This window comes from Scyliorhinus torazame, chromosome 11 (genome assembly GCF_047496885.1).
Source record: "Scyliorhinus torazame isolate Kashiwa2021f chromosome 11, sScyTor2.1, whole genome shotgun sequence".
Taxonomy (NCBI): domain Eukaryota; kingdom Metazoa; phylum Chordata; class Chondrichthyes; order Carcharhiniformes; family Scyliorhinidae; genus Scyliorhinus; species Scyliorhinus torazame.
In genome coordinates this window covers 30,077,466-30,089,621 of record NC_092717.1, presented here as the reverse complement: position 1 = coordinate 30,089,621, position 12,156 = coordinate 30,077,466, and the positions used below count along the sequence as shown (strand labels likewise).

Here is a 12,156-nt window from a genome sequence, read left to right as displayed (position 1 = left end):
TGAGTCTGAGATGACCCTCATTCAGGGCAGCTGATTCTCGAGATAAATCGGTTTCAGGATGTGCCATGTCTGCTTTTATGTGGGCAGTCCACACGTGCTTTCTAGAACTTATGCAAACTTTGGAGAGGGCTGGAGGAATGGTTTGGAGACATTTGCATCCCAAGAAAGAGTGCCATCATCTGTGTCACTGGGAGCTGCCTCACTGTGGCCAATGATCGGTGCAACTGCAGAACTGATAGCACAAATCAAATGCATGAAGCACTGACTCATTGCTCTCTCTAATCAATCTTCAAATCTGTTAAAATTGGAAGGAAAAGTTTATTTCATTCCTCCCTTTGTGGCAGACATAAGCATTCATGGGAGGTACGTGAATTGCTTTAGGGCCTCTGGCACAGGCCAAGAGTCCCATTGCAGCTGCCTGTGAACATAAGAACTAGGAGCAGGAGTAGGCCATCTGGCCCCTCGAGCCTGCTCCGCCATTCAATGAGATCATGGCTGATCTTTTGTGGACTCAGCTCCACTTTCCGGCCCGAACACCATAACCCTTAATCCCTTTATTCTTCAAAAAACTATCTATCTTTATCTTAAAAACATTTAATGAAGGAGCCTCTACTGCTTCACTGGGCAAGGAATTCCATAGATTCACAACCCTTTGGGTGAAGAAGTTCCTCCTAAACTCAGTCCTAAATCTACTTCCCCTTATTTTGAGGCTATGCCCCCTAGTTCTGCTTTCACCCGCCAGTGGAAACAACCTGCCCGCATCTATCCTATCGATTCCCTTCATAATCTTATATGTTTCTATATGATCCCGCCTCATCCTTCTAAATTCCAACGAGTACAGTCCCAGTCTACTCAACCTCTCCTCGTAATCCAACCCCTTCAGCTCTGGGATTAACCTAGTGAATCCCCTCTGCACACCCTCCAGTGCCAGTACATCCTTTCTCAAGTAAGGAGACCAAAACTGAACACAATACTCCAGGTGTGGCCTCATTAACACCTTATACAATTGCAGCAGAACCTCCCTAGTCTTAAACTCCATCCCTCTAGCAATGAAGGACAAAATTCCATTTGCCTTCTTAATCACCTGTTGCACCTGAAAACCAACTTTCTGCGATTCATGCACTAGCACACCCAGGTTTCTCTGCACAGCAGCATGTTTTAATATTTTATCATTTAAATAATAATCCCTTCTGCCGTTATTCTTACCAAAATGGATAACCTCACATTTGTCAACATTGTATTCCATCTGTCAGACCCTAGCCCATTCACTTAGCCTATCCAAATCCCTCTGCAGACTTCCAGCATCCTCTGCACTTTTTGCTTTACCACTTATCTTAGTGTCGTCTGCAAACTTGGACACATTGCCCTTGGTCCCCAACTCCAAATAATCTATGTAAATTGTGAACAGTTGTGGGCCCAACACTGATCCCTGAGGGACACCACTAGCTACTGATTGCCAACCAGAGAAACACCCATTAATCCCCACTCTTTGCTTTCTATTAATTAACCAATCCTCTATCCATGCTACTACTTTCCCCTTAATGCCATGCATCTTTATCTTATGCAACAACCTTTTGTGTGGCACCTTGTCAAAGGCTTTCTGGAAATCCAGATATACCACATCCATTGGCTCCCCGTTATCTACAGCACTGTTAATGTCCTCAAAAAATTCCACTAAATTAGTTAGGCACGACCTGCCCTTTATGAACCCATTCTGCGTCTGTCCAATAGGACAATTTCCATCCAGATGCCTCGCTATTTCTTCCTTGATGATAGATTCCAGCATCTTCCCTACTACCGAAGTTAAGCTCACTGGCCTATAATTACCCACTTTCTGCCTACCTCCTTTTTTAAACTGGTGTCACGTTTGCTAATTTCCAATCCGCCGGGACCACCCCAGAGTCTAGTGAATTTTGGTAAATTATCACTAGTGCATTTGCAATTTCCCTAGCCATCTCTTTTAGCACTCTGGGATGCATTCCATCAGGGCCAGGAGACTTGTCTACCTTTAGCCCCATTAGCTTGCCCATCACTACCTCCTTGGTGATATCAATCCTCTCAAGGTCCTCACCTGTCATAGCCTCATTTCCATCAGTCACTGGCATGTTATTTGTGTCTTCCACTGTGAAGACCGACCCAAAAAACCTGTTCAGTTCCTCAGCCATTTCCTCATCTCCCATTATTAAATCTCCCTTCTCATCCTCTAAAGGACCAATATTTACCTTAGCCACTCTTTTTTGTTTTATGTATTTATAGAAACTTTTACTATCTGTTTTTATATTCTGAGCAAGTTTACTCTCACAATCTATCTTACTCTTTATAGCTTTTTTAGTAGCTTCCTGTTGCCCCCTAAAGATTTCCCAGTCCTCTAGTCTCCCACTTTGTATGTTTTTTCCTTCAATTTGATACTCTTCCTTATTTCCTTAGATATCCACGATCGATTTTCCCTCTTTTTACCGTCCTTCCTTTTTGTTGGTATAAACCTTTGCTGGGCACTGTGAAAAATCACTTGGAAGGTTCTCCACTGTTCCTCAACTGTTTCACCATAAAGTCTTTGCTCCCAGTCTACCTTAGCTAGTTCTTCTCTCATCCCATTGTAATCTCCTTTGTTTATGCACAAAACACTAGTGCTTGATTTTACCTTCTCACCCTCCACCTGTATTTTAAATTCCACCATATTGTGATCGCTCCTTCCGAGAGGATCCCTTACTACGAGATCCTGAATCAATCCTGTCTCATTACACAGGACCAAATCTAGGACCGCTTGTTCCCTCGTAGGTTCCATTACATACTGTTCTAGGAAACTATCGCGGATACATTCTATAAACTCCTCCTCAAGGCTGCCTTGACCAACCTGGTTAAACCAATCAACATGTAGATTAAAATCCCCCATGATAACTGCTGTACCATTTCTACATGCATCTGTTATTTATTTGTTTATTGCCTGCCCCACCATAATGTTACTATTTGGTGGCCTATAGATTACTCCTATCAGTGACTTTTTCGCCTTACTATTCCTGATTTCCACCCAAATGGATTCAACCTTATCCTCCATAGCACTGATATCATCCCTTACTGTTGCCCGGATGTCATCCTTAAATAACAGAGCTACACCACCTCCCTTACCATTCACTCTGTCCTTCCGAAAAGTTTGATACCCTCGGATATTTAACTCCCAGTCGTGACCATCCTTTAACCATGTTTCAGTAATGGCCACTAAATCATAGTCATTCACGATGATTTGCGCCATCAACTCATTTACCTTATTCCGAATACTACGAGCATTCAGGTAAAGTACACTTATGTTGGCTTTTTTACCTCTGTTCTTAATCTTAACACCTCGATCAGTAACCTCTCCCAAGTTATATTTCCTCTTAACCTTTCTCCTAATTTTCCTTGTCGTCGAACCCACATCTTCCTGTAACAACCTGTCGCATCGCTTACCATTAATGTTTTCACTTCCCATTTTATTTCTTTTAGTATTCCTGGTCCTATTCACTGAGCTCCCCTCAGTCACTGCACCTTGTACTGTCGCCCTTTTTGATTTTTGACTATGGCTTCTCTGCCTTACACTTTCCCCCTTACTGCCTTTTATTACTGTCCCTGTTTTACTACCTTCCAACTTCCTGCATCGGTTCCCATCCCCCTGCCACATTAGTTTAAACTCTCCCCAACAGCTCTAGCAAACACCCCCCCGAGGACATCGGTTCCAGTCCTGCCCAGGTGCAGACCGTCCGGTTTGTACTGGTCCCACCTCCCCCAGAATCGGTTCCAATGTCCCAGGAATTTGAATCCCTCCCTCTTGCACCATCTCTCGAGCCACGTATTCATCCTCTCTATCCTGACATTCCTACTCTGACTAGCTCGTGGCACTGGTAGCAATCCTGAGATTACTACCTTTGAGGTCCTACTTTTTAGTTTAACTCCTAGCTCCCTAAATTCAGCTTGTAGGACCTCGTCCCGTTTTCTACCTATATCGTTGGTGCCTATGTGCACCACGACTGCTGGCTGTTCACCCTCCCCCCCCCCCCCCCCCCCAGAATGTCCTGCAGCCGCTCCGAGACATCCTTGACCCTTGCACCAGGGAGGCAACATACCATCCTGGAGTCTCGATTTCGTCCGCAGAACCGCCTGTCTATTCCCCTTACAATTGAGTCCCCTATCACTATAGCCCTGCCATTCTTCTTCCTGCCCAGCTGCGCAGCAGAGCCAGCCACGGTGCCATGAACCTGGCTGCTGCCGCTTTCCCCTGGTGAGCCATCTCCCTCAACAGTATCCAAAGCGGTATATCTGTTTTGCAGGGAGATGACCGCAGAGGACACCTGCACTGCCTTCCTACTCTTGCTCTGTCTTTTGGTCACCCATTTACTATCTCCCTCAGTACCTTTCACCTGCGGTGTGACCAACTCGCTAAACGTGCTATCCACGACGTCCTCAGCATCGCGGACGCTCCAAAGTGAGTCCATCCGCAGGTGATGATGCAGCTGTACAAAACTTTGGTCAGGCCACATTTGGAGTACTGTGTACAGTTCTGGTCACCTCATTTTAGGAAGGATGTGGAAGCTTTGGAAAAGGTGCAAAGGATATTTACCAGGATGTTGCCTGGAATGGAAAGTAGGTCTTACGAGGAAAGGTTGAGGGTGCTAGGCCTTTTCTCATTAGAACGGAGAAGGATGAGGGGTGACTTGATAGAGCTTTATAAGATGATCAGGGGAATAGATAGAGTAGACAGTCTGAGACTTTTTTCCCGGGTGGAACAAACCATTACAAGGGGACATAAATTTAAGGTGAATGGTGGAAGATAAAGGGGGGATGTCAGAGGTAGGTTCTTTACCCAGAGAGTAGTGGGGGCATGGAATGCACTGCCTGTGGAAGTAGTTGAGTCGGAAACATTAGGGACCTTCAAACAACTATTGGATAGGTACGTGGATTACGGTAGAATGATATGGTGTAGATTAATTTGTTCTTAAGGGCAGCACGGTAGCATTGTGGATAGCACAATTGCTTCACAGCTCCAGGGTCCCAGGTTCGATTCCGGCTTGGGTCACTGTCTGTGCGGAGTCTGCACATCCTCCCCGTGTGTGCGTGGGTTTCCTCCGGGTGCTCCGGTTTCCTCCCACAGTCCAAAGATGTGCAGGTTAGGTGGATTGGCCATGATAAATTGCCCTTAGTGTCCAAAATTGCCCTTAGTGTTGGGTGGAGGTGTTGACCTTGGGTAGGGTGTTCTTTCCAAGAGCCGGTGCAGACTTAATGGGCCGAATGGCCTCCTTCTGCACTGTAAATTCTATGATAATCTATGATTAATCTAGGGCAAAGGTTCGGCACAACATCGTGGGCCGAAGGGCCTGTTCTGTGCTGTATTTTTCTATGTTCTATAACAGTGAGTGATGTAAGGATGCATACATTAAGCTCAAATTCATTTCCACCTGTATCATCATGTTAAGGCATGCTGTGTGGTGCGGTCTCCCAGGCTTATTCCAATGATTCATGCTCTGAAAGGCATCCTTCTTCTGAAAATGGATGTCTCGGACCAAAAGCTGATGCAGGATATAAGTTGGCACTGCTGCAAGCAGGTTTCTCTCCCTCCTTAACATTAAGCCCGTGCTTGTGTGGCAGGTCATTTGAGACCTCCGGAAGTGGTCATTCTCTACCCCAGGCCCAGGTAAGGATCCCATGCTCAGGTTTATGAGCCATTAGGGCTGGTTTAGCTCAGTGGACTAGACTGCTGGTTTGTGATGCAGAGCAAGGCCAGCAGCGCGGGTTCATTTCCCATACCAGCTTACCCGAACGGGCGCCGGACTGTGGCGACTAGGGGCTTTTCACAGTAACTTCATACTTCTGACAATAAAAGGTTCTTATTATTATGACCAGTGGCAGAACCAGTAAATTGTCACTGGTGATGGTGGAAAAGCTGGAAACTCAAGGGACAACAGATGTTTCCAGTCAGTAGATCCTTCGGGAAGAGGACCTGTGTTTCCTTTAAGCATTCATGAGGAAGCAATAGGAAACCACCTCATGTATTCTTTTCCTTGTCATATTGCTCAATTTCCATTGAAGTTGTAAATGGGAGGCTCTTACAAAAACTAAAACACAGGTCTGTGAGGCACAGAGAAATGAGAAAACAGCCCTTGGACAGATCACCACGAGATGCGCTTTGTTGTCAGTAAGAGATTAAGAATGAGGAAGTTTAGAATAAACTCTACACTGGCAGGAAGATTCCTACTTCCCCGTCTCCTGCTTTCTAGTGGACTTATTTCCCTGAATTTTGAGGTTTATTTCCTTATACAAAATAAGAGAGTTAAAGTTCAGAACCCTTAGCTATAACTATACTTCCTTGTTATAGGCTGTGAAAGACTGATCAGTATAAATAAAATATTTTGGATTTGGATGTTGGGTACTTGAAAGGAACGTACCATTATAAATGCAAATAATATGAAATTAAAGACTAGGTTTATCATAAATATGCCCAAACAGTAAAATATCATTCCAGAAAAGAGACAGTAAAACATTGTTATAGAAAAGAGACAGCTGGAAAGCAAACCAGAAACAGACTCCTGTCTCAACATGTCCATGAGTACTTCACATATACAGCAAAGCAATCACTGGTGCTTTGTAGGGGAACACCCAAGTGAAGTATAAATACCAGCATGAACTGTTTGGGCCAAATGGCTGTTTTCTGTGCCGTATATCCTACATAATCCAACGTAATATGTAAAAACACGCAGCCATTTGTTCTCCGCAAGGTCCAACAAACAGCACTTAATGTCAGTCTATTTAAAATGATGTTGAGTGAAGGTAAAATATTGAAAAGATCATTGCAAGAATTTCCCTGCTGTTCTTCTGATAGTGCAGTAGGATCTTTACTATCCACCTGTGCAAACAGATTGGGCTTGAATTTAACATCTCATCCCAAAATGGAGAGCTGTTAATCTTCTCTTGTATTAATGTCGATGGGCAATTTAAACACATCAGCTTTGGGTGTAGTTAAAATTTGAATCACTAATCTGCTTTTAAGCATTCAAAAGTACAAATGAAATAAGTTACAAGGTACTTTGTGTGAGAAATTCTCTGCATCCTAAGTGTACTTGGGCGTTATTCTCCGACCCCCCAGCGGGTCGGAGAATGGCCGTTGGCCGCCGTGAATCCCGCCCCCGCCGGTTGCCGAAGTCTCCGGTACCGGAGATTGGGCGGGGGCGGGAATCGGGCCGCGCCGGTTGGCGGGGCCCCCCCCGCTCAATTCTCTGGCCCGAATGGGCCGAAGTCCTGCCGAGAAATTGCCTGTCCCGCCGGTGTAAATTAAAGTAGGTATTTACCGGTGGGACAAGGCGGCGTGGGTGGGCTCCGGGGTCCTGGGGGGGGGGGGGGGGGGGGGGGGGGGGCGCGGGGCGATCTGACCCCGGGGGGTGCCCCCACGGTGGCCTGTGCCGTGGGGGCACTCTTTCCCTTCCGCCTCTGCAACGGTGTCCACCATGGCGGAGGCGGAAGAGACTCTCCCCACTGCGCATGCGCGGGAAACTGTCAGCGGCCGCTGACGCTCCCGCGCATGCGCCGCCCCGACATGTCATTTCCGCGCCAGCTGGCGGGGCAACAAAGGCCGTTTCCGCCAGCTGGCAGGGCGGAAATCCCTCCGGCGCCGGCCTAGCCCCTCAATGTTGGGGCTTGGCCCCCAAAGATGCGGAGCATTCCGCACCTTTGGGGCGGCGCGATGCCCGTCTGATTGGCGCCGTTTTGGGCGCCAGTCGGCGGACATCGCGCCGTTTGTGGAGAATTTCGCCCCTTATTACCAACTGTGTTGGGCTGAATGGCAGGATTGCCAGACGAGCCTGGTAATTCATCTCAAAAAGTAATGTTCCTGTGGAGAAGGATGGTTTTTCCTTCAAACCCAGGAGAAGATTGATCCATGAGCCTAAAATGACCATGCTCAGGGACCACAACCAAAAATAGAGTCCTGATGGGACCAAGAAGGGGCAGAACTGGATTCGCAAACCCATTGATCCCATCAGTGGATCTGTGACAGTATGGGGAAGACATGTATTTCGCATCAACACTAGTAAGTTATTACGGTAGAAATAATGTTTTTTTAACTGTGGCGAACTTTAACATGAATAATGCACATAGGAGCGGGTAATGCGAAACAAGTATGCAGCATGAAAGGATATATACTGCCAGACGCAAAGGGATTTCGGAGTAATCACCGATTGACAATTACCAATAAAGAAAATAGGATATTGAGGTGCATCTAGAGAGCATTTATAAATTGGGACAAGTTGAAGTGACATTTACTCATTAATGAGAGGTATACGGTTTTGGTCATCATATTCCAAAAAGGATTTGGCTGCACAATAAAGGGTTCAGATAAGATTGACCCTGGTGGCACAGTGGTTAGCACTGCTGCCCTACAGTGCCAGGGACCAGGTTCAGTTACGATCTTGGGTGACTGTGTGGAGTTTGCACATTCTCGCCATGTTTGCGCTGGTTTCCTCCAGATGGTCCAGTTTCATCCCACAGTCCAAAGATGTGCAGGTTAGGCAGATTGACCATGCTAAAATTGCCCCTTAGTGTCCAAAGATGTGCAGGTTAGGTGGGTTATGGGGTTGTAGGGATAGGATGGGGGAGTGGACCTAGGTTGTGTGTTCTCTCAGAGGGTCGATGGGCCGAATGGCCTCCTCCTGCACTGTAGAGATTCTATGATTCTAAGTCTTAGGGCCCTCACTGATGAAGAGAGGTTCAAGTAAGTAAGTAAGTTGTTTTGTTGGGGAGAGACAACATCTACTTCCTCAAAATAAATTATCAGTTGAAGTAAACAAGCTATTTATTTTGATAATGGACATAATACTGGATGACACAAATATAAAATTTGTAAGTAGGTGCTCGGTTAGAGATTCAAAAAATGCTTTTATTACTCCAAAACAGTGACCAATGTATGGGACAGAGTTCTTGATAAGATAGATGATAGAGTTAATTGATCCCTTCAAAAGAGTTGGATTGATGTATGTTGAGAAGGGGGGTTGAAAGTTTAACACCTATTTTTAAGACGAAACCGTTGCAGGGTAATTTGTGGGTGGGGGCGGGCGGCAGTGTGGAGCAGGAGGAGCTGGTTCAAAATTCAAAAATCTGACACTCGACTAATGTGCCCACTTCCAGTTATACTTATGGAGATTGGGGGAAATCCTGCTCTCCTATGACAATTGGGTGGTACAGAGGTTAGCACTGCTGCCCACAGCTTCAGAGATTAAGGTCCAGTTCTGACTTTGCGTGACTGTCTGTGTGGAGTTTGCACATTCTCCCGGTGTCTGCATGGATTTCCTCTGGGTTCTCGGTTTTCCTCACATGGTCCAAAGATGTGCAGATTAAGTGGATTGGCCATGATAAATTGCCCCTTGGTGTCCAAAAGGTTAGGTGAGGTTATGGGGTTAGGGTGGGGGTCGTGGGTCCAGATAGGAGGGTCAGTGCAGACTCGATGGGCTAAATGGCCTCCTGCACCTTAGTGGATCTATGAAGTATGTAAATTAAATACTTAAATGGGACTGCACATTTCAAAATTATCCACAATTTTGCTTTTAACGTCCACGAGCTAAGTTTCCCAAACCCAGCTGCTGAATAAGAGCAAGAAGGGCTGAGTCCAGCAGTTAAGTGCCTGTGCACCGCTGCACGTGGGCTCGGAGGAGTAGGAGTGCTTCCACTCATTCCCATCAATCTTACCTGCTTCCTTTTCCATTCCTCAATGTTCATTCTGGCCCGTGATTTTCGCCCCAACCCATGATCTCTCCCTCCTCTCCAATCCCTGTCTGCAGCCTGGTGCAGCTGTCCTTCCTGCCTAACAGCCAATCAGCTCTTCAATATGACTGCTGGCTAGGAAAGAGAATACAAAAACAAATGAAACCTTGCTATAAAATTCAGCTGGACATCTGGGCTACAAGCCCTGCTTGGTGTTGGGGTGATGTCCACAATGGCGTAATCATACCTACAGTCTGGATCAAATAGCCTTTCCTCACTCCAGAATTTTATATAGTCTTAAAACTGAAAATCTATCAAGGAGGATATAGTACCTGTTTTAAAAAGCCTACTTTCTATTCTATTTTTAAATATTTAGATGTTGAATTTTAGAGCTTTTCTCTTTCACAATTTTGTCACTGCAAATAGCAATGAATCAAAATGTAATACTAAAAGAGTTTGGTTGGGAGGAGATGAGAAGCCCTAGGAAAGTACCCAGAAGCTACAAGAGTGCTGTGAAAAGGATATAGGAGAATTGCAGTTCATTGCATAAAGTCGTGGGAAAGTAGCCACAAGCTGTGAGAGAACAGGGAGAAGATGAGGTAGTGTAAGGAGCAACCACAAGGGAACAAGAAGAGCAGCAACAGCTGCTTGAGAATTGTAAACAGGAAAATAGCCACAGGAGAGCTGGGAGAGCAATGAACACCCATCCGAAAGCCTGAGTGCCAAACCACTGCTGATTCCGAAAAAATTAGAGCCAAACAGATATCTTTCTCCTGTCATTACGTGCAGTCTGATGCTGGCAAGACCACCAGCAGATACAAATCAGTTGTTCGTGCAAGAGCGGGGAAATGCATACACCTTTTATGCCTTTGCCTGCTAATGCCCAGTAATACAAATTTGTTCAATACTGTATTATTTATCCTCTAACTGGAACCATGTTTCATGTTGTTATCTTTTGTATCATGAAATGATGGAAAAGGATTTGTGACATTATGATATGATTATACGGGCAGCACAGTAGTACAGTGGTTAGCACAGTTGCTTCACAGCTCCAGGGTCCCAGGTTCAATTCCCAGCTTGGACCACTGTCTGTGCGGAGTCTGCATGTTCTCCCCATGTCTGTGTGGGTTGCTCCGGGTGCTCCGGTTTCCTCCCAGTCCAAAGATATGCAAGTTAGGTGGATTGGCCATGCTAAATTGCCCTTCGTGTCCCAAAAATAGGTTGGGTGGAGTTACGGGAACAGGGTGGAGGTGTGGGCTTGGGTAGGGTACTCTTTCCAAGGGCCGGTGCAGACTCGATGGGCCGAATGGCCTCTTTCTGCACTGTAAATTTGTTAACGCTATGATTATGCATTCATTTGTAAATCCACCTACAAACTGGTAAATACATGAGCCTGGGCACATCTGATTGTGAGAAGATCAAGCATTTTAGATGCCTACCCAATTTTACAGTCAAGCTTTCCCAATTTATGCTCAGAAATTAGCTTTGCACCACTCAGATCTACACTAAAGAATATATTTTCTAGAAATATCCTTTAGACAATTTAAAACTGTTTTCCGTAACCATGAAATTTGCCTTTACAGGATAACTAAGACTCTAATAGAAGAAGATGGCACAAAATGGAGAGAAAAGGTGTCACCTATCCCTGTAGTCCCTTTTTCTGCACAACTACATAGATGGGAGAAAGATCCTATATCATCTGCTGGAAACGAAACCCAGACAACCAAGGAAAATCAGTACACATCGCCAGACCATGGTAATGGCAAAGCACCTCACATATAATTGATATCATTGCAAATATTTTGGATTGATTATTGAAATCTTGAGCTCATCATATATTGAAATTTGCTTTGATGGCTGGAACAAATAGTTACTGTCACACCTGAAACAAAAGACTGAGTTTAGCCCAGGACAACTTAACCTATCACTTACCGTCAAATTACTAACTGGAGTCAGCTTGGATCAACAACATCAGTCCTGAATCTCACTGCAGAAGCTGAATACATAATCCAGGCCAATACTTTAGTGCACTGCTGCAGGTGGAATGCACTGTCAGAGGTGCCAACTTTTGAGTGAGACTTAAACGGAAATGTCTATTCCAATGGACATGAAAGATCTTGTGTCATTGTCTGAAGAAGAGCAGTGATGTTCTCTCTGTGTCCCGGCTAACATTTAGCTCAAAAGCAACAACACCAAAATAGATCAACTTGCCTTTTATCTCAAGTATTGTTTGTGGGACTTTGCTGGGGGCACATTGGCTGCCACATTTGTCACAAAACAATAATAACTGCACTTTAAATGTAATTTTCTGGTTGTGAAGTACTTGGAGATGTCCTGAGACCATGTAAGATGTTTGCAAAATTGCAAGTTCTTTCTTAACTTGATATCTGGTATAAAGAGGATGTTGCAGTGCATCTTTTTTAAAACTCCAAAACAGTA

The 12,156-nt window shown here is 45.2% G+C and overlaps 1 protein-coding gene across 3 annotated transcripts in view; it reads left to right on the top strand.

Annotated features, from left to right (window-relative positions):
* The window catches only part of LOC140385210 (sperm-associated antigen 1-like), a 225,029-nt gene that overhangs the window by 166,896 nt on the left and 45,977 nt on the right, over positions 1 to 12,156 (top strand). For all 3 annotated transcript variants that reach the window (XM_072467111.1, XM_072467112.1, XM_072467110.1), the window contains one exon: positions 11,301 to 11,473. In XM_072467111.1, coding sequence (XP_072323212.1) covers positions 11,301 to 11,473 — 173 coding nt within the window. The remainder of the gene's footprint in view (positions 1 to 11,300; positions 11,474 to 12,156) is intronic.